Raw genomic sequence first — 24,430 nt, 5'->3', positions numbered from 1 at the left:
AAAAATCTATATATGTACATACGTAAATTAAACTGGAATCACAACTTTTTTCTTTAGTAATCTCAAGACAAAGAAAAATCTGTATAAAGAAACACGTAGGATACTAGATAGGATTATTTTCTAATATTAATAAGTAAAAATTAATGTAACAGAATTTAGACCAAAAGGAATTTTAGTCTAACTAGACATCTCATTGTAAGAAATTTGAAACCCAGCAAGGCTAAGTGATTTATTCCAAATTATACAACTCCTTGATAATTGGACACTGGACACTGAATTTTCTTGTCCAGTATAATTTTGGTTGTATCACACTACACTATCTATAGGAATAGAGCATGTATATTGAGAGCTAGTATTAAAATATAAAGGGCTAGATAAATAATGTTTTCTATCATGACAAAATTTTGTATGTACTAGTAACATCTTGAATATTGGATAAAAAGGATAATGTAATTGACTTCATATTAAAGAAATATGCATTTAGATTTTTGAAACCTTTGATAAATGGAAGAATTAAAAGTAAATTTTTACAATCAATACTAATTGTATTTTCGAAAGTAGTAGTGGGTTTAATATACTTGAAATGGGGACTGTTTTTGAGAAATCTATTTGTGCCCACCATATAATATAACACACTGTAGTACACACCATGGCACTCTGCCAATTAAGAAATTGCTCATATTTTTGTCAATAAAAAGCAAATTCTCACAAAATAGTCTGACTTCTTTTTTGGCACAGAAAATTGGTGGTGTGAAATTACAGTCTAGTGCTAATGACATAGTCATGTATTTGATATATATTATTATTAAATAATGATCATAAATATATAGTTGGAATGGAGACTTTTTAAGAAATCTATTTGTACTCACTATATCCCACTGTGTGTGTATATGCAAACTATATATTATGTTCATATGTATACACAGTGTGTGCATGTTTATAAATATGATATTCAGTAACAATCACTGAGTTTATTATTTTAAATCTTGTTTGGGATTATATTATTTGATGTGAGATTTGAGCCACCACTTTCAATGTGTGATTTTGCTATTACATATATTTTTATTGGGACTTAACAATTGGATTTATTTGAATCTTTATAATTTTTTATAATATTTAAAAAAAATCAGACACCAAACAATGAAAATAAAAATCTCTATAGTTTTTCTCTGTGTTGGCAAATAACCAGTCTATTTTAAATCAAATCAGAGAAGGAATGGTTATCAATTATTTGATGAGTAATCAGAAGAATGTGGGATGTAGTTTTGTTCTTTGTATAACATCCTTCAGAAAAGGGAAATATATGAAATGCAATAATACATCCCAGATACTAAAATTCTATTTCAAACTCCTAAAAACCAAATGCACTTTAGTATGTAGTATGTGTGTATGTGTGTGTCTGTTCAAGTAAAAAGAATAATATTTAAGCCATAATTCTGGTTATCTTTAAAAAGATGTACAATTGGTTGAAAAGACAAATAATCATAGTGAAACATTAAATTTATAATATAATAATTACAGAAATTTGAGTAATTTTAAATTTTACATTAAAATGCAGAATTTGGTCAATATTAATCTTACTTCACCTTTTAATAATTTATCATATTAAAATAGTCTCATTTTCTTGCAAGTTATATAATTTTTATAAATGATATTGTAGAATTCTGCCATTGATTTTTTTTAAACTCTGATGATCATTAGCCCTAACATCTTTGTTTCTGTATTTGTATTGGTATTTAGATGTAGGAAGACATCTTTGAAGAAAATTGTATCACACATTAGGGTGCATTATTTTACACAAACTGTAGTATATGCTAAATAAAATAATCTTTCATTTTTTGTTTCTCTCTTCATGTTTCTTAATAACTCACTGGAAATGAAAATATTATACCTCTATAAATTTCTTAGAAAATCTATTATACTTTTTTATTATTTTCTCTCGATAAAGTGAACCTTTACATTTTTACAACAGATATTTACGTTATTTAATTTTAATTGATCATTCAAAACTATGAAGCACTTTATTCTTTTTAAAATTTTATAGAAATGTTTGGTTTTTATATTAAAATATAAGTGGTAATAAATAATTCAGTTTTTAGAATATTATATATATTCTATTAACTACTTACAGAAAAGGAGTGCAGGTTAAACATGATCTCTGATCTTAATAAAATTAAAATTAATAAAAGACACGTGTCAGAAAATATATGACTATGATAAATATATATTAATAAGCACAGTGGTCAAAAGGCTGTCATACAAAGAAAGAACATTCTAGCATTATGTTTCTAATTAGAAAATGGCTAAATCATTGATGAAACTATTTAAAAGAAATGTCCTCTGAACAATGATATAAAATATGAAAGGGATGGAGTTTATTATGGATGAAACTTTTATTCCATTTAGCTAGAACAATATAGAGGCAAGTTACTAATTCTTCATGCATATCTAGTGCGTACCAAAAGAGTTCTCACATATTTGATGAATAATGAATTGAATACATTTACACACATACACTAAGTTATTTTGACTAACTCATGGGGAAAATTCTAAGTTCTCAAGCCCATTAAATGAAGAATGGAAGTTAGGGTGCAGAAAATAGGAGAAATAGAAGTATTTTTTTTTCATTTATACATGTTATATAAGGAATTATGCCGCCTTTTACATTCCTCCATATTATTTATTTTTTATGGATTAGTAGATTGATGATTGTTTTTCAGGTCATACTTCTTTGCTTCTTTGTTACTGTATTTCTTATTTCTACTTCCTAACATAAATTTTATTTAATAAACATTAAAGTCTTAAACTCACAGAACCAACATTTTAAGAAAACATTTTTAGGGAGAAAAAGTCTAAGCAGGAGTAGAGTGTGGACTTAAGTTCATTAAGTCTACTCTTTATTGCATAATGAACTAGGCATCTTATCTATGCTAACTTTTTGAAAATGCATAATATAAATATGACTAATGAATAAGGAATTTGTGCATTTCTCAAGTGAGGAGACTGAGGCTAAGAGATACTACATTTCCCCCCAATCATATTGCTTGTAATGTGGTCTAACCAGGACTCAAATCCAGGAGTTTATGACTCCAAAGCCCATGCCTGTATGTCAGGGGTGGTGTAAGTTGTGCGTGTGTGCATGTTTTCCAGTTTAGTGTCTTTGGGTCAGGAAAAAAAATTATTTTCTATAAGAATGATTATTAATTTCCTTACACATTTAGTTGTAAATTGGATTCATTAGGCTAAATTTATAGTTTTAAAGACTAATCATATTGTATTAATATAAAACTGATCTAAAATTTAGTATATGTAATATATGAAAAGAGGATTTTTCAGAGTAAAACTAAACAAACTTATTATTTTGTTCCTATTTTTCCCTATAAGAATATGAGTACCATGAGGGCAGGAATTTTTGTGTGTTTTGTTCATGCTATGTCTATAATCTCCTTTGCCAAATATTTGAAGACTGATAGGTGATAATTGAAGGACGGTGACAGTTTGGCAGAAAGAGTGCTCCTTGAACCTGTATTTTCTGTATGTGCTACTAGAAACATTTTCTGTTCAATTAATGTACATCAGTACATTCACCATTGCATAGCTCAAGCGAGAAATATAAGTAATGTTAATTCACCCTTCTCACACATGCAAACTTATTGAAGTTTAGCCCAAGTATTTTTTTAAATGCAACAGATTGGAGTTTATCTTGGAAGGGTGCTTCCATCTGTGAAAACTGTCATTGGAAGAAGGAAGAACACTTTAAAATAAATCCACCAGCTGTATTGATAATCTCGTAGTGATATGAAGGGTTGAATATGATAGGACTATTTGTTAAATTAGTTATACCATATGACAGGATAGCTGGCTTGTGAGTTTTTCAGTTCTTGATAATGACTTTAAGAAATCATTAAATTGTAGAGGAATGACACTAATGAAGTTTGAAGCTATAATTTTAAAATAAAAAGCAAAGAATTAAAGTTATTTTAAAATTAACTCACCTAAATGGCACATGTTGTGCCTAAGAACATGCTTTAAAAAATCCATGGACTAATAAAAAATTCAACACCTTCAGAATAGAGGTAAATTAATGGGCTAGTAAACATTCAATGCCTATACTTCTGTGTCTTTTGAAAACAACAAACCTTTTAAACATTAATTTTGTCATGTAGATTTTTGTTAAAAGAGGGGATGAAAGTCCTCATGCTTTATATATAAAATAAGTCTGTACCCAAAAGATCAGATATGTATCTTGTATCCTTCCTAACATAGCCCTGTACATTTTTCTTCACACGATGGAATACTAAAATTCTTGTGACTGACTGAATAACATGAAGAAAACAGTTGAAGTGGTGTGTATTTTCTAGAAGGAGACTGCTGGGGTACCTATAAAGTACCCTTGTAAATTTAAATTTCCTAGCCTTTGCTTTTAAAAAGGTTGAAGAGCTCACAGAACAGAAATCAAACCTCTTGTGTAGAAAGAGGACTTAAGAAATCTTCCCACTTGCTATGAGAGAAAAAATTGATATTGATCTTGATGTTCTCTATGGGAAGAGTTGAGGAAGTGTTCTCTTTCTAATAGGTTTCTGAATGTCTTTGACTCAGAGTACCCAGATCCCTAAACAATGGAGTTATCTACCATTATTTCAAATTTATCTGTAAGAGATGGATTGCAAAGATGACTTCTGCTTCAAAACCATGCTTCTATATTCTGTAATACATGCTGATGCTTTCCTTTTTTCCAGGCATCATTATGTAATCTCTCTTAAACTCTCCATGTTTCCCTTTCCTTTCTGAGAATTTCCACATCATCTATTCAATCATTTTCCTCGTTAGTTTCTTAATACTTGGAACCCTTCAATTAAAAAGCTTCAATTAAATACTAAACCCTTAGCTTGGCAGTCAGGATTCTCCATAATTTGGTCCAAGCATGTTTTTCAAATATATCTTCTAATCATCTTTTCCTAAGTGAATGAATTACTCCAGCTAAATTGCCAAGTCATTACACCGAGACCTATTCTGTACTTTCTTGAATATTTACTCATATCAATCCAGAGTGATTCGGATGTCATTCTCTCTTATTTCTTACCCCTGTTAAACCCAGAACAATTCTGGCCACCACCCATTAAAGCTGATGCCAGACAGTTTAACCTGAAATGGCTTCTTACTCTGAGGTTAAAGCATCTTGATGTCAGGGAGTATATATTTGTTTCTTTTTTTAAAAGGACACATAATGCTTTATATTTAAAAGACATTCAATAAATCCTTATTAACTTTTAACAATTTTAAATCTTTGTGCCAATTTTATTTTGGTGAAACGGTTACACTTGGAATTATGAGAGTGTTGGAGAATTATTAGACAATTTCATGGCCATTGATATTCAGTGGATCAGGCTCTAGTAGTTTAACAGATACAGCAAGTCATGAGCCATAAGTATAATTTTAAATATTTTATTTGTTGCCATTATTCATATGTTTCTCTTTCTGTTCTTATGTTACCATGTTATGTGAAATCTTGACACTCAATTTGTGGCTTGTGAAACAATCAATATTCTTGTGGAAAGATCCTTATGCGTTTAATTGGATTGTATTCTTTCTTTGCTTTTTTTCCCCAAATATCCTTAAAAGTGATCTACCAATTATAGATCACATTTTTTTTCATGACACAGTTTTTATGTAACAAAGACACTTCTGATTATGCAATGGGATTTTCAGTCAGTGAGTTAGTCAATAAATATTTGTTAATCATGTCAAATACCTGCGATGTCAAGTAAGAGGAGGAAACAATACTGACCTATGGCTTTAAGATTATCTCTAGCAGTGATTAACTGCTCAGTTGCATGTACTAAGTGGGATCAGTGGGCTTAAGCAGGAACTAAGAATGTTTGCTTAGGAATAGTCTGATTAATTTAACTTAGTAATTATTAATTTGGGCCATTGTTAAGTAAAATTATCCAAAACCAGAAATAAGGCCAAGGAGATGACTGTATCCCTTTATTATCATACTAAAATATTATTTAAATACAAGGGTATACTTAAGTATTATTTAGTATTCTAGGAGAAAGAGCCATTGGCTGACTCTGCTGTTTTATATTAAAAGTTTAGACTATGAATTTACATGTTAATTTGTAGACTTCTATCCAGTGGAGATGCAAATGATTTCTGTTCAGGAGAAAAATGACTCCAAAAGTTTTGTTTTATTGCCCTCTGTGACATTGCCCAGTTTTGTATCTAATCTAGCTATCTCATCCCACTATTTTTTATTAGGTTGTCTGTATAATTCCCAGTACGTCAAATGCACTTTTTAAAATATAAAAGCTTTATTGAGATATAGTTTACCTCCCATATCTTTGCTTATGTAAATGAACTTGACAATTTGAGGATGTCAAGAATGTTTGTGGAGTTGCAACCATCACCACAATCAATTTGAGAATATTTTTATCACCCTCAAGAGAAACCTTATACCTATTAGCAGTCAAATCTCCATGTCCTCTCAGACCTTGAGCCCTAGAAAACCACTAATATACTTTCTGTGTCTACAGTTGTGCCTGTAATGGATGTTTCATATAAATGGAATCATATAATGAATAGTTTATTGTGAATGACTTCTTTCACTTAGCGTAATCTTTTCAAGGTTCATCCATGTTGCATGCATGTATCATTACTTCATTCCTTTTTATTTCCAAAAAATAGCCACTTGTATGAATATATCACATTTTATTTAGCCATTCCTGAGTTGATGGGCGGTTGGATTGTTTTCCCATTTTAGCTATTGTGCATTGTGCTGCTATGAACATTAGTGTACAAGGTTTTCCATAGGCTTATGTTTTCAGTTCTCTTGGGTGTACACTGAAGAATGGAATTGCTGGGTCATATGGTAAATTAAGCTCTATTTTTAACCTTAGGAGGAACTGCCAAATGCTTTTTCAAAGCAGCTACAGCATTTTCCAATCCCATCAGCAATGTATGAGGGTTCTAATTTTTTGGCATCATCGCCAGAAGTTTTTGTTGTTTGTCTTTTTGACTACAGCCATCCAAGTGGGTGAAAAGTATTCATTGTCATTTTGATTTGCATTTCTCTGATGGCTAATGAGTATGAGCATATTTTATTGTGCTTATTGGCCGTTTGGATATCTTATTTGAAGAAATGTTTATTCTGATTCATTGATCATTTTAAATTGGATTATTTGTCTTTTTATTATTGAGCTGTGTTTCTTTAATTATTTTAGATACAAATCCCTTATCACATACATGATTTGCAATTTTTTTCTCCCATTCAGTGGGTTGTCTTTTCACCTTCTTGATAATGTCCTTTGAAGCACATAAGTTTTTAATTTTGATGAAATCCAGTTAATCTATTTTTTCTTTTGTTGCTGTGCTTTTGGTGTCTTATCTAAAAAATCATTGCCCAATCCAATGTCATAAAGATTTATTCCTATGTTGTTTTCTAAGATTTTTATTGATTTATTCTTTACATTTAGATCTATGATCTACTTTTAGTTCATTTTTGCATATGGTGTGAGTTGGGGTCAACTTTCATTTTTTGCCATGTGGATATTCAGTTATTCTAGCATCATTTATTGAAGTGAATATTATTTTCCATCGAATTGCTTTGGAACCCTTTTCAAAAATTAATTGAATATACATGGTAAAGCTTCTATGTGGAATCTTAAGTCTGTCACATTAATCTATATGTTTATCCTTACGTTAATACCACACTATCTTGGTTACTGTATCTTTGTATTCAGTTTTGAAATCAGGAAGTGTGAATCCTCCAACTTCATTCTTACTTTGCATGGTTGTTTTGGCTATTTTGGATGCCTTGGATTTTCCTTTGAATTTTAGGATCAGCTTGTCAGTTTTTGCAAAGAAGTCAGCTGGAATTTTAATAGGGATTTCACTGAAGCTTTTGATCAATTTGGGGAGTATCATCACCAAGAAGAATTTATGACAAGACATATTAATAGTGAGATGCTTTCTGAATGGAAACTATAGGACATCTGTATTTTAAATTTCAATTTTCTAAAATTGATTATGTATTTATTTTTCAATACACTATATATTGAATATTCCTATGTGTCAAATACTCTTCTAGTTTTGAGTGGATTGTTCCTGATAGTAAATAATCTTATAACCTGTGCATCCTCTACACATCTTGATCTTCAATTGAGTTACTTAATAGAATAAATGTTTGTCATAATTTGGATTAAGGCATATTGTTATATAGTAAAATTTTATTTTGTATTGTTTTTGCAGAACTATTATGGAGCTGCTAAGATGATTTTTTCTGACAACCCACTTGGTCTCACTTGTGGAATGGTATGCCCAACCTCTGATCTTTGTGTAGGCGGATGCAATTTGTATGCCACTGAAGAGGGACCAATTAATATTGGTGGATTGCAGCAATTTGCTACTGAGGTATGTAAAATGTATACATAGTGCCCCCTCCCCCAAGCACAAAGATGTTAAAATAACTTTAGTGCTCTGTTGATACCCAATATTTTTAGTGTGATACACAGCTAAAGTGTAAGTGTTTTGTGCAACAAGCAGTATTTTTATTCAACAGCTTGGCTACAAAAATGAAAGTTTATAAAACCATATGTCAAATTAGTTGCAATCCCAGCAGGTTATTAAAATACTTTGACTGAAAGTATATAAATTAGATGATCTGAAAATAGAACTTATTCATTAACTTTACATTGAAGTGTGGCAAAGAGACCCTGTTATGAAAAGGCTATCTTCCTTAACTCATTCTTTTCCCTGAAACTCTCTTGAATCTTTACAGCTTGCAATACAGCATATTTTGTAATATTCTTTGAGTAATAGAAGTTAGAGAATTTTTGAAATCTCTGAAACTAAGTAATATTCTTCAACAGCATTAAAAAATCATTAGATTTTGTGAATTCATAGATTGGAAGAAAATCTGTTACGTGAATAAAAATTTATAATGAAATAAAACAAAAGTATATCTTTACTATTTATTCCATAGGCTTTTGTCCTGACTTTCTCTTTTATGAATCCTTTGTAAATGACTTTGATTCTCTGAGACACCCTTGTGCTCTCTGGGGTCTCCTATTTGGAATCAACAAGCAGGTCAGTTCCCATGTATCATTTAAATGATCAACTTATATGGAGGTTACAGTAAGATTTTTTAATCTTTGGGGTCTAGTTGACTAGAAGGCTGAATTAAATGCTTGTCAACATTAGATATTTAGTTAATGACTTACCTATCTGGTTTTGTCAACTTAGGCACAATGTATTCTTTCCTTTTGGGACCCTTCCCCTAATATTCCTCAAGCTTAAGTCTCACATTGCTTTTAGTAATAAATCAGAGTTATTCCCTTCCTGCTTCCTGACAGGTTAATTCTAAGGAAGGCCTCCTGGGAATAAGAAAGTAGAAACAATTTGAGGTTGTGAGTTGCCGCAATAAATTCTTGGATTTAATTCTTTTTCTTACCAAAATGAAAATTGCGTTAGGCTTACCTGACCATTGCACGGTATGATCTTTACAACCTGTGAAAATCTTTAGTTGATGGAGAAGATTCATTTGAATTTCTCCCCATCTTTCTTTGGAGACCCATTGCCTCTTCATTAAATCAGAGCAACCTTGCACAGGATGCTGTAAGTGAAAGGTCACACACTTTGTGTATCAACTAACACATTTCAAAACAAAATGAATTAAAATGATATAATTTGTCAGTGATTTGGATATGAGAGACAGAAAGAGATAAAGATAGAGAGAGAGAAAGAGTGTGTGTGTGAGAGAGAGAAATACTACCCCCCTGGGAACTCTCCTCTCTGGGAACACTATCCCTTTGGAAACTCTTACTTGGTTCTACCACTATTTCCAAAGTAGAGTGTATTTACTTAAGACAGAGTTTCACATGTACCCTCATTGCTGTACAGAATTCTTTAGAAACTCACTAAAATTTAAGAGTGACCCCACTTAGGACTTTCCATAAATATCACCTAATGAAGAGTTGTGCATAGATTAGGACTGCAATAAATGCATTTTAAGCAAATGAAGGAATTTAGAATAGGAATGTATCTTCCTACTCCATTCCAATTATACTTTGTATAACTGTGGTTTCAGTATCAAACCATAAATAAAAACATCCCAGTGGGAACTACCTAGAAAAGCTTTCCATCCATTTTTTTTAGGGTGGCCAGTTAGGGTGAGTTTGTTTTAGAAAGCCCTGTATTCCCTAGGTCAAAGTGTGGTTTACTTACATGTACAGAACTGTCAAAGTTGTTATGGAGGTAAGCAAAACATGAGTAGCACATTGAGTGAATATCAGTGAAAAAAAGTGTGAGGTACAAAATATTATTTTTTTCAAACTACTAAACTGTTGATACTGTTGATATGAGTATTTAAGTTGAAGTACAACATGATGCAAATAATTTTATGTTTTGATTGTTTGATAAAACAATGATTGATTTTTGACCTTTAAAGAAAGCAAATCTATTTTTCAACCAAATTAAGCAAAGGTTAGCAAAGCAGAATAAAATGGTATGATATTTTTCAAAATTGTTTTTCCTATAACTTATAAATTATTTTTAAAATATCAACTCAGTAGTCTGCCATTATTGGTTAGGTTCATATCTTATAATTTTTTTGAAGACAAGTATGTGATTTGGAGGGATTATAATGTAAAAAGGAATAAATCGCACAAAGGATAGCTTGCAGTAGAATAAGGAGACTAGCTGCTTTTTTTTTGGTCCTGTGTTGTCATTACTATTCAACATGTTGCTCTTTCCACATCTGCAGTGTGAAGACTCTGACTTGCTTCATACACTTTTGTGTCCATGTAATAAACAGGCTATAGGCATGATTATGACTCTTTGTTGAAGGCAGTTTTTCCTAGTAATAATATGGTAAGCCTATGATAATATTGCTTCAATAAAATAACTTGGAAATAATAGTTTGGTGTAGATTTCCTCAGTCTCATAAGGGTTTTTATATTTTTCTGTACAAATATAACCCTTGAAAATTTTACTTTGAAAAGCATTTGATTATTTATTTGAATTTTAAAGAAATGATATATTCATTACATTTCATAGATCGACTAGACTCTCATTGCCTTTCAAATTTAATTAATGAATCACTGCAAAATAAGAAAGAAATGAGAATGCATCTTTCTACCCATTGCCTAAAGTTTGAAAACATGATTTTAAATAGAAAATTTGCTGCATATCCAATCACTTCTTTTCTACTGATATGAGAATGGAAAGAGTTATGCAGGCAATTTAGAAAATTAAAATTTCAAGCTTCTAAAATTTCACTAAATGTTGAAGGGAATGAAAGCTAGATAATTAGTACTTAAAATTACTGCTTCAATTCTGAACTTTTAGGAATATACTGGATTATGAAATTGGTATCCAAATACAGTATTTATTTTTTACAAAAAATATTCTATGAGATTTTTCTATTACCAGTTAAATACATGTTTAGTATGGTATATATCTCTTGGAACTTTTCTTTTGTTTAGGTTTTATATTTGTAGTTAAGAATGGAACTCACGAATGGAATTCCAGACTAAATCAAATGACTCATTGAGAAAAGAGTTATCTCTGGACTTTCCTTTAATTGTATATCTCAGCAGATTTTCTTACTGTCACCTCTCATTTGACATCACCCAGCTCTTGTTCCATCAGAGTATACTATTTGCAATAATGCAAGAGTTATTTATGTAAATGATAAAAATTATTTTGTTTTATTTGCTTCCAATTAAACATATATTACATACAAAAACCTAAGGAACTTTATATTTCCTTGACCAAACACTTTAATTAATTGTTGAGTCTGGTCTAGGCTTTATGTTTCTGAGGAAATATTAATAGTGGTAGAATTAGCGTGGATTTCTCCAATGAATGTTGAGGTTTGGAAACCTTTTCATATGTTTATTGGTCATTTAGCCTCATCATCACTAATTTTATTTTAAATTTTGTTCTTTGACTATATTTGTTATGATGGAGTGATCTAATTATATAACACACCTACACTGGATGTATGTGTGTGTTTTTTCTATGGAAAGCCAGTTAACTCACTGCTATTTATTATATATTTTATTGTTCCCAGAGTGATTTGTAATGCCTCTAATTTCATATAGCAAGATTATATGTGTGAATTTGTCTGTTTTTATTTCGGGGAGCAGGTGGAAGCTTATTATTCTTTCACATTGATTTATTTGTGTGTGTCCCCATTCACTGATAAAAAAGTGTATTAATTACTATAGTTTTATAATGTATTTTTATATCTGGTAGGGTTATTTTATTCTTGAACTCCTTTTCTCAGAATATTATTGACTATTCCTATGCCTTTACTCTATAACATAAACATGAAATTTTTCAAGGGTTAAATAAATAATATACTATATCTTTCCAAGGGACCATAAGCATTTATTTTTATATTTTATTAAGGGTAGACAAAGTTCAAATCCATCAGTGTTTATAATCCAGTAAAAAATATACTAATACCATTCAAAAAGGCAGGTGTTACAAGACTACATTAAACAACATTTAATAATTATTTAAATTACATCAACATTTATATTTTGCTTAAACAGCACAATAAATAGTTTAAAAAATTGGAGATGAATAAGAAATGTATTCACTAAAATTAGTATATCATTATTTTAATAGGGGAAATTTTACTACTACCATACCTTCATCTTGGATATGGAGGTCACTAAACACCTTAAATCTTTGCGTTCTACAGGTATATTTGAGGAGAATATAGAAATATGTGTCCTATCTGGGAGAGCGGGGTGGGAGGATTGCTTGAGCTCAGGAGCTCAAGACCAGCCTGAGTAAAAGTGAGAACCTGTCTTTATAAAAAATAGAAAAATTAGCCATGTGTAATGGCACATGCTTATAGTCCCAGGTACTTGGAGGCTGAGGCAGGAGGATTGCTTGAGCCCAGGAGTTTGAGTTTGCAGTGAGCTATGATGACACCACTGCACTCTAGCCGGGGCAACAGAGTAATACTCTGTCTTAAAAAAAAAGTGTGTTCCAATAAACACTAGAGTATTGGATGTCCTCTTTCAAACAGTGCACTTCTGTGATACATCCTATCTATCAAATAGAAAAATGAAGACAATAAAAAAATTAAATTCAGGCCCCAATTAACACCCATCAGCAAAAAGATGAATATTTTTGCATAAACTAAAATGTGAGTTTGAATATACTCTAGCTGTGTGTTATTAATATGTTGATTGCTTTATAAGTAAGATAACCAGAGGACTGAGATAGGTTGGAGAGTGAATAGCACATTATCAATAATTAGTCCAGTGCATCAGGCACAAACTAGGACCATCCCAGGCAAACTGGCTTCTGTGAACACCCAGTGTGATAAGCCCCAGTAGGTAAGGATTCAATTAATTAGACAAACATTTTTTGAGCATTGATTAGAACTAAGTGTTGTAGGCTGATTCTAAACTATGCGTCCTGAAAAACGTTGTAGTTTCCAGGAAATAATAAAAGCCAACAATTGAAATTTTGTAGTACACTGAATTAGACATATGCATTTACATTGGCATTCTTGGACTGATAATCCAGCCTTCATTAATTTTTTGTCATTTGGTGTTAGAGATGATTAGACCTTAGTACAAAGGAAAGTATCAGATAGGGAGACAATGTAGAGTTATAATATACTATACTTGTATAGCAGCACTTCATTGCATTTTTGTACTATCTCACTTTATAATGTTGATAAGGCTTGAGGCATATAAACTAGGTAATGTTTTTCCCATTTTGGACACAAGGAAACTAAGAATCAAAGTGATTAAAAATCACAGTTAATATTAAATAAATTCCTAGTGTCTTGCACAATGTTAGGCACTTTATTTAGAGCTTGACTAATCCTCAAAGTAACTCTCCAAGTAAATGTTATGATCTCCTTTTTATGAGTAACAAGAGGCTCCATGAAATTAACTAACTTCTACAACCTCACATCTAGGAAGTGACAAATCTAGAATACAAGGCTAGAGCTCTAATTTTCATTATTTCACTAACCTTCACTTGCCTTAGGTAGTATTACTAGCCAATAATACAAGTTCAGTGGAAAGCCAGGCTTTCTGACTGCACGTTCAGAGCAGAGCTATCGTACCTTGTCGCTTCAGCCACATATACCTAGTTGCCATACCTCACAATGCCTTGATTTTGTTAGATATGAAGCAGCTACATTAAAATAGGTTGTGTAAGACCAACCCATATGGTGTACTAATTTTCTTTACTTACATGTTACCTTTTTATTTTTTCTTTCTCTTTTTGAAAATAGAAGTATTCTGAAACCAGGAGTGAATTCAGGTTTTGTGGGGCTTGAGATAGGAAAATTTTGGGTTCCTTCTATAAAAACACTACTACCAAATTTAAACACAGGGCCTTAGAAGGGGCCTATGAAACGAGGGGCTCTGAAGTTTAAGCTTTACCCACAGTTTTATTTAAATTTAAAAATCCTGTCTGGGCTGGGCGCGGTGGCTCACGCCTGTAATCCTAGCACTCTGGGAGGCCGAGGTGGGCGGATCGTTTGAGCTCAGGAGTTCGAGACCAGCCTGAGCAAGAGCGAGACCCCATCTCTACTAAAAATAGAAAGAAATTATATAGACAGCTAAAAATATATATAGAAAAAATTAGCCGGGCATGGTGGCACATGCCTGTAGTCCCAGCTACTCGGGAGGCTGAGACAGGAGGATCCCTTGAGCTCAGGAGTTTGAGGTTGCTGTGAGCTAGGCTGACGCCACGGCACTCACTCTAGCCTGGGCAACAGAGTGAGACTCTGTCTCAAAAAAAAAAAAAAAAAAAAAAAAATCCTGTCTGATTTTGTTATAATTGGTACATAAGTAAACTTAGGAATAAGCATGTTTATGGTACAATTTGGCAATCTGGTCAATAAAATCTATAGTTTGTGTTTCTTCATATGTTTGTTAGCCATTCTTATATCTTCTTTTGAAAAATTTCTATTCATGTTGTTTGCCCACTTTTTGATAGGGTTGTTTGATTTTTTCTTGCTGAGTTTCCTGAGTTCTGAATAGATTCTTGTTATCAGTCCTTTATATGATGTGTAGTATGCGAAAATTTTTTCCCATTTTGTAGGTGGTCTGTTTATTCTCGTGACTGTTTCTTTGGCTGTGCAGAAGCTTTTTAATTTAGTCAGGTCCCATTCATTTATTTTTGTTGTTGCTGTGGTTGCCTTAGGGGTCTTCTTCATAAATTCTTTGCCTAGGCCAATGTCTTTAAGAGTCTTTCCTACATTTTCTTCTAGAATTCTAATAGTTTCTGACCTAAGGTTTAAGTCTGTTATCCACCGTGATTTGATTTTTGTGAGAGGTGAAAGTGTGGGTCCTGTTTCAGTCTTCTACATGTGGCTATCCAATTTTCCCAGCAAAAAATGCTCAACATCCCTATTCATCAGAGAAATGCAAATCAAAACCACAATGAGATATCACTTAACCCCAGTGAGAATGGCCTTTATCAAAAAGTCCCAAAATAACACATGTTGGCGTGGATGTGGAGAGACAGGAACACTCATACACTGCTGGTGGGACTGCAAACTAGTGCAACCCCTGTGGAAAGCATTATGGAGATATCTTAAACAGATTCAAATAGACCTACTATTCGATCCAGCAATCCCATTATTGGACATCTACCCAAAGGAACATAGGTCATTCTATAAATAAGACACCTGTTTCCGAATGTTTATAGCAGCACAATTCACGATCGCAAAGATGTGGAAACAACCCAAATGCCCATCAATTCATGATTGGATTAGTAAATTATGGTATATGTATACCATGGAGTATTACTCAGCTATAAGAAATAACGGTGATACGGCATCTCTTTGGTTCTCCTGGAGAGAGTTGGAATCCATTATATTAAGTGAAGTATCCCAAGAATGGAAAAACAAGCATCACATGTACTCACCAGAAAACTGGTTTCCCTGATCATCACCTAAATGCACATTTGGGAATGATACCAATCGGATATCAGACTGAGGTGGGAGTTGGGGGGAGGGGATGGGTGTGTGCCTACATGATGAGTGCGTTGCGCACTGTCTGGGGTATGGTCACACTTGAAGGTGCTGACTTGGGGATGGGGGTGGGGGGTGCAAGGAGGGGATGGGTATATACCTACATGACGAGTGCAGTGCACACTATCTGGGGAATGGACAGGCCTGGAGCTCTGACTTGGGGGGATAGGCGGTACATGGGCAACGTATGTAACCTGAACTTTTGTACCCCCATAATAAGCTGAAATTTAAAAAAAAAAGGGGAAAAAATAAATAATATCTATAGTTTGTGTGTTTCTAATCTGAAATTAAGATAAATTATCATGATAATAAAAAATAAGTAATATTTATGGCTAATATCTTTTGCAGGTCATTTATAAATAGGATATGGATTGGGGAATAGTTAGATCAATGATATCTCACACTTGTCCTATTGTCCCAAATTTTTATCATGTTAAATAAAATTACTCTTTACTACTCATATTTAAAATAGTATTATCAATAGTTTGCTAACATTACTCATACACAAACATACAAAAGGTTAATTATTTCTGATAGATATAAGATGTAGATGGAAAATATATATTAAAAAGTAAGAAAATAAATAATTTTTACACTGGTGAAACGTGGTGAAATGAAGCAGCTACATTAGAATAGGTGAAATGGGTGGCTTTCTGTGAGCAAATACAAGTATCATCTGTTAAGACTTATTAAGATTTGTGTCTTTCTTTTTGAACTTAATGCATGATTAATAGAAAGGAATAATGTAATGATATATTTTAGTAAATATATGACATTCTTCTCTAAAAATCTTTAGAAATCTATTAAAAATACTCAGTGTTGGCACAATGATTGATAATAAAATTGTGGACTGGGTGACTGCTAGATGATTTTCATCACAATATTTTAGTTTTTTCAAAAATTGTATCTTAGTATATAGAGCTTTAAAACATAAAAATAAACTACAATGGCTTAGGGGCAGTAACTTTGAAATTTACCAAAATTGCATGGTTCAGATTACTTTCCATTAGTTATTTTTCTCTAAATTTGTTTTTTACAAGTTCAAATATATATAATCCTGTGGTCAACTTACAGTTTAGAATAATAGCCATTCATTGGTTTGAGGCTTAACTTAAAAAAGGTATGTGTGTATATATATATATATATATATATATATTTTTTTTTTTGTTTCAGCTTATTATGGGGGTACAAAAGTTCAGGTTATATATATTGACCATGCCGCCCCATCCCCCCGAGTCTGAGCTTCAAGCTTATCCATTCCCCAGACAGTGCACATAACACTCATCATGTAGGTATACACCCATCCCCTCCCCCGACCCCCATCCCCCTGAGTCAGAACTTCAAGCGTGTCCATTCAAATATATGTGACGAATAGTAGTATAAAGTAGTATAATGCAATGTTATTGTATGAGCATGAATCACTTGTAAAAGGCATGATGCTTTGAGGTAAAATTTAAGCCACCCATTTTGCTCCAAAGAATAATGGTAAATAAATTGAATAATACAGAAAAAATAAAAGCTGAACTAAAAAGGGAGATAAATGCCTTTGGGGGCCAGGAATGCTATAGAGACATTCAATGTAAGCAGGGAACTTGAGTCACTCTCTGCTAGTCTGCATTAATGATCAGAGGCTGCTGGAGGGAGATGGGGAATTGACTGGTCTGGGGTAATAAGTGCTAGTAATGTCTTGCATTGTAGAGGACTAGACTCACCTATATCTGGGAGAAAGTTATATGAATAGATCTAACTACTGTACAAAATTGGGGCTTAGGTAAAGCTGCAGAAAGAAGCAGAGAAAGCTATGCAGCCAGTTTCGGGGATTTGCTTAGAGGCGCAGAAACTTGCTTCTGTGATAGCTGTAATATCACCTGGGCTGTAGCCCTGGGCTTCCCTTAAGAGACTTGGTTCTGCAGTGGGAGAGAGATATAGCAGTATAGTTGAGTGGAGGCCACGACCTAGCTGCTAAGAAACAAGAGGCAAAGTGCAAAGAAAAAAAGTTTTACTCAACACAAATCTGAAACAAAAAGTTAGAAACCACATTAGAAAAGCTAATCTGTGAGTGATAATTAGAAGACTCAACTGATGGGACATAACTTTATCCTAACAAAACCCAAATAATGTTGTAAGGCCTTTAAAATTAATATGTATAAAATAATATCCATAATAATAAGATAAAATGATGAAAAAACCCCAATTGAGTTTAATATAAAAATAGTTTATTGGAAATATTTGCTGCAATGAAACAATAGAAAAGGTAAGTTTTGGAATTGGATAGAGGCACAGATTTCAGTATTAAAAAAATTGATCTAAGAAATTCAACCAGAACACAATAAAGACATATAAAGAAGTGAAAAGTATAATATTGATAGAAAAGTTAAACAACTTAGAGGACTCCAATATGCGTGTAAATGGAGTTCCTCAAGTAAAGAAAGAGATTGGCAGAGGAGCAGCCTTAAAACAGTTATGGTAGAAAATTTTCCAGAACAGAAAGATGTAAGTTCTTCACCTAGACATGCGGTTCTTGTAATATTGTGAACTACCTAGGATAATGAGAGAATTAAAGCTTCCAGAGAAAGAAAAAACAGGTTACTTTAAAACCAGATGACAATTACTCTGACCCTAGAATTCTCATCTGTATCAGTAGGTGTCAGAGGCCAAGAGTACAATATTTTTAAAGGTCTAAGATAAAGAACTTTATTTCTTTTTCGACAGTAAGGACATTAATAAAGGTATTTCCAAGCATTTTATATCTAAAGTGGTTGAATACTCACTTACCTTTTTATAAAAACTATGAAGGGTTATTCTTTAGAATGAAGGAAACAAAATTGTAATAAAAGAGAGAAGAAACAAGAGCAAAAAACCCATCAATATGAGAGTAAATATAATTAAATATTAACTAGAAAGCAATAATAACTTATTTTGACATGTTAAAAATAAAGATGGAAACAAAATGTTATATAATATTGACAAAGAAGATATTTTAGAAGAGAAAAATAAGTAATGATAAAAGAATAAATGTCCTTAAAAGATGTAACTTTCATAAATGTGTACATATTACAACATAGCCTTACTTAAAATTTATAGGGTTTATTTGAGTAAGCTTTATTAGGTTGATTTAAGAAATCTATAGAGCATTCTGAAGCCAACTAATATAGTGTGATTACACTTTTTTCATGCATTTGTTGAAAATTTATCAAAACTGACCATGTACTAGGTCAGAAACAATGACTGTGCAGACAGTCCCCAACTTAGGATGGTTTGACTTAGGATTTTTTGATTTTATGATGGTGCGAAAGTGATACACATTCCAGAGAAACTGTATTCCGAGTACCCATACAACTATTCTGTTTTTGACTTTTAGTGCTTTATTTAATATGTGAGATATTTAACACTTTATTATAAAATAGACATTGTACTAGTTGACTTTGCCCAACTGTTGGTGAATATAAGTGTCCTGAACATGTTTAAAATAGACTAGGCTAAGCTTTGTTGTTTGTTAAGTTAGGTGTATTACATGCATTTTCCGCTTATGATATTTTCAACTTACTGTGGGCTTATCCAAATGTTACCCCATGGTAAGCAGAGGAACATCTGTATATTATATCCAAATCAGTGTAAATAGACTATTTTTTCTATAACACAACAAATTAGAATATAACAATTAAAATATCAGAATGAAAACAATAACAAATTTGTGTTTGGAAATTTAAAAAACACATTTGAAAATAACTCATAAGTTAAAGAATGTATCACCGTAGAAACTACGCGATATTTATACTTGTCTGAGAACTTACAATGGCCAACTGTGAGATGCAGTCCAAGTCATTTTTACATTAAAATTTGTAGTGTTATGTGTATATAGCAGAAAATAAGAAAGTTTGCATATAAAAGGATAGTGTTCATTTCAGGTACCTAGAAAGAGAGCAAAGAAAGTGGGAAAGAAATGAAAATAATAAGGATGTGGAGAGATAGGAACACTCTTACAATACTGGTGGGACTGTAAATTAGTACAATCTCTGTGGAAAATAATTTGAAGATAGAGCTAAAAATAGAAGTACCATTTGATCCAGCAATAGCACTACTAGGCGTCTACTGAAAGGACCAAAAGTCATTCTATAATAAAAACATCTGCACTTGAATGTTTATGGCAGCACAATTCAGTATTGCAAGGATGTGGAAACAACCCAAGTGCCCGTCAATCCAAGAGTAGATTAATAAAATATGGTATATGTATACAATGGAATACAATTACAAAAAACAGTGGTGATCTAGCACCTCCTTTATTACCCTGGATAGAGCTTGAGCCCATCCTCCAAAGTGAGGTATCACAAGAATGGAAGAATAAGCACCACAGGTACTCGCCATCAAAGTGGCACTAACTGATCAACACTAAGGTGCTCACATGGTAGTAATACTCACTGGGGGTTGGGGGGTGTGGTGGGTAAAGTCACAACTAATGGATGCGGTGAGCATTGTATGGGGGAAGGGCATGCATCTAATCCTGGCTTGGGTGAGGCAAAGTCATAACATGTAACCAAAATGTTCGTACGCCCAGAATATCATGAAATAAAAAGAAAAAAAGAAAAAGAAATGAAAATAATAGAAAAATAATTATGATCCATAAAACAAAAGGCTATCTCTTTGAAAACAGTTTAATAAAATGATTTTTGGGCATATAAAATGATAACCAGTACATTTCAATTATGCCTGCCTTCCAATGACTGCCCTTTTATTATTTTATTATCAGTTTATAAGTAACATTGACTCCATAGTTAATCATTACTTCTGTTTCTAGGAAAATTATGTTAATGTAGAGCCATCAACAGAAGCTGATAAAATGGAGGAGGATTTCTCCAGTCCATCAAGTCACTGTCACCATTGTGTCTGTTGTCTCCTTATTATCCTCTTGTTCCCAGAAAGACCTAACATTTATTGCCGAGCTCCTGGCATCTTTAGTGTTCAACACCAGCATCAAATAGATATCTGGGTGACAAGCTAGGTAGTAGGCAGTCTCTGGGTGGTAAGAATACAGTGATGAACAAGATAGGAATAAAGACAAGAAAGCAAATACAATGAAGTGCTAACAAAGGGGAGTGAGACAGCACTCTGGGAACCTGTAGCTAAAAAGCTAATAGACTAGCTCACAAGGAAGGGATATTGAGTTGAGGAAGTGAAATTTAAAGTGGACCCTATAAGGTGTTCATCAGGTGCAGCAAAGTCAGGAGTGGGAGAATATTCAAAGCAGAGGAAGAACATGAGCAAATCCTCAAGACAAGAGAGGGTCGCATTGATTGGTTTGAACCTGCATATGATTTTGGATGAGTAAAGGTTCTGATAACCGAAATACAAACACCTATATGTTCAAAATGTATTTAGTCAGTTTAAACCATTTAATTTAATTGTGCAGCTTCAAATTCTAAATATAACACTTGTATAATCAGAATAATATGGACTATAATGTAAGAATAATAACTTATAAATCAGTTCCTTTGTCTATAAAGTGAACAATCATACCAAAATTTGAAGATTGTTAGGACTGGGAATATAAATGTTAAGCTCCCCAGAAAGTGCCTTATAAGGAGAAGGTATTAATCACAAGAAATTATCATCATTGATTCATTCAATCCTAACAATGATTTGCTGAAGTAGTTACTACTTTTTTAATTTCATAGTTGCTATTTAGAAAGGGTAAGTACTCTCTAAGACGTGTATATTTTTTTGCTTTTAAGATTTGACTTAGGTGTCAACATATCCTCTCTTCTAGGTTTACCTTCTCACATACTCAGAGAGCACCATTTTTTAAAAATGAACTCTGCACCAGACAGTTTGCATTGTAATGTTTATTTTTTTTAGTATGTAAGACATATGAGTACTCTGTCACCCAGAGAGCTGCTTACTGGAGAGTGTATAATTTTACTCATACTACTGTCTAGCACATAGAGGGCACATAAAAATATTTACCAAATTTGGCTGGGGAAGGGGCTCACGCCTGTAATCCTAGAACTCTAGGAGGCCGAGGCAGGAGGGTTGCTTGAGGTCAGGAGTTTGAGACCAGCCTGAGCAGAGACTAACCTGAGCAAGAGCAAGACCTGGTCTCTACTAAAAATAGAAAAAAAATAGCTGGGTGTGGGGGTGCGTGCCTATAGTCCCAGCTACTCAGGAGGCTCAGGCAGAAGGATCTCTTGAGCCCAACCAAGAGTTTGAGGTTGCTGTGAGCTAGGCTGATGCCACAGCACTTTAGCCAGGCGGACAGAGTGAGACTCTGTCTCAAAAAAAAAAAAAAAAAATTTACTAAATTGAAGTGGAAATGGAATGAAACAGACTATCCTGATTTTGAATTACACAGTATTCTTACCATGCCAGAGATGTCTCTCGATGTCAATTTTAATTATATGAAAATTATGAAACACATTTTTTAAAAATTACTAGTACATTAATAATTTTGATAACTAAACATGTACCATGACATGAAGTTTTCCTCATTTCTAATACATTTGAAACATAGTTCTCACTTTTTATGTCCCTGATTTAATTATTGTGAAGAAATCTGTTTTCAAAAGGTGAATGCAGTTAACAGTTTGTACTCAGTATTTCCATTGACTTGTTTTACAAAAGGAAACAAGTTACAAAGATGATTACTCAGAAGCATCTCCTAGAAGGTATGTAATCTGAGGTAACTTACTTTTGGATACACAAATAGCAATCTTTCTCCATTCAAGCATCCAAAAGGTAACCAGACTTTCATCCCATTAATTAAATAACTCAAGAAACTGAAACCAACAAAATGAAAACTAATGTATTATTTTTATTAAGATTTCTCTTAGACCTATAGTGATGAAATAATTTAGAAATTACCAGAAATTATTTTTACTCTAATGAAATCAAGTTAAATATGTGCCAAAATATAAACCTCTTATGAGGTATGCGGAATTCAATCATCTTTTTAAAATTCATCTTTCAACTAGTGGAGATATTCTGAAATTTCCAAGAATATTATTTTCTCAGAATTTCTCTATAGTTTATATTTGCTATTGCTTTGTAAATAAGAACAAGCAGAGTAATTGAGGAAGAATTATAGCTATCAAACATTCATGTTTATTTTCATTATGTACCATTTTAGGAAGTAAGAAAGATTAAAATAAGAAAGAATTACCCTCAAATTAGAATTGGTAAATACCCTTGCATTTACAAGTTTATGTCCTTTTTCATTTATAGAGTGCTATATAATGATTAGAAAATTGTACTATTTCTGTCTCCAGAATGTGAAGAGGCTAGGGGGAAAATCCCAAGGCTCCTCTTTGCATCTTAATCTTTCCATTTTAAAAATCAGGATAATCTCTCCCTTGCCTCGAAAATACTGTAAAAATTATGGGAAAAATGTTAGTAAAGTCAATATGGAATAGTGATGAAATAAATGCACTTTCTTATGAGTGAAAGGTCGGAAATAACAAGATGATTATGTAAGGAAATTTATTTTAAAATATTCCATGGGAAAAATATTCTATTGTAAATAACTCTTTCATTATCACTAAGGTAGAAATGTTTTCCTTGATGCATTTTACTGACTTGTGAAGCATATCACTGGAGTTCAGGAATTTTGAAATTTGTTAAAATTTTGGTGAGTGCCTACTATGTGGTAGAACTTTATTGTGCCCTAGGATTACAGACTGGGAAGAAATCTCTCTGACTAGTTCATAAATTATTGGGAAAGTCAGATTTTATGCTACACTGTTAAGTGGAAAAAAAAAATACATTGATTCCATAGCAAAGTGCCTAGCAAATACACATTGTTCAGTTATTGGTAGCTGGACATAATTCACAGAAGTTAACCAAGTATGAACCCTAGATAGCTTTTTAGGGCTAGTTCTAGGGCTCCTTTGTCATTTTTTCACAACACAGTGCTTATTATATTTGAGAACTCTATAAATGTTTGTTATTTACTACTGGTGAAACAAGCAAAATAATAAAATAGTCCCAGTGCTCAAACATTTGTAGTGATGGGAACACCTCAAAAATGATATAAATATAATGTAATAAGGTAAGAAAATGAAAGATATAATGATATGGAAGGAAGAGATATAACTGTCTTTGTTTTGGATATTCCATGTAGACAATCTAAAAGAATCAATAGAAAAACTCCAGGAAATAATAAGCAATTATAGCAAATTTGTAGGATATAAAGTTAATATACAAAAGTCAATCATTTTCCTTTATAAAAGCAATGAACAATTACAATTTGAAATTAAAAATATACCATTTACAATTGTACCCTTAAAAATGAAATTCTTAGATATTAATATAAATATGTAAGAAAATATATATTTTACAGTTAGGTTTATGATACATTTTGAATTAATCTTTGTGAAGGGTTCAAGATCTGTCTAGATTCATTTTTTCACATATGGATGT

General features: G+C 32.4%; 1 protein-coding gene across 1 annotated transcript in view; it reads left to right on the top strand.

Moving 5' to 3' along the window:
* The window catches only part of DPYD (dihydropyrimidine dehydrogenase), a 799,420-nt gene that overhangs the window by 209,970 nt on the left and 565,020 nt on the right, over positions 1–24,430 (top strand). The window contains exon 5 of the mRNA XM_069478264.1: positions 8,251–8,412. Within this exon, the coding sequence (XP_069334365.1) occupies positions 8,251–8,412 (162 nt within the window). The remainder of the gene's footprint in view (positions 1–8,250; positions 8,413–24,430) is intronic.

Source organism: Eulemur rufifrons, chromosome 8 (assembly GCF_041146395.1).
Source record: "Eulemur rufifrons isolate Redbay chromosome 8, OSU_ERuf_1, whole genome shotgun sequence".
Taxonomy (NCBI): domain Eukaryota; kingdom Metazoa; phylum Chordata; class Mammalia; order Primates; family Lemuridae; genus Eulemur; species Eulemur rufifrons.
Note: the sequence above shows the minus strand (reverse complement) of the source record. Positions and strands in the feature narration are given on the sequence as shown.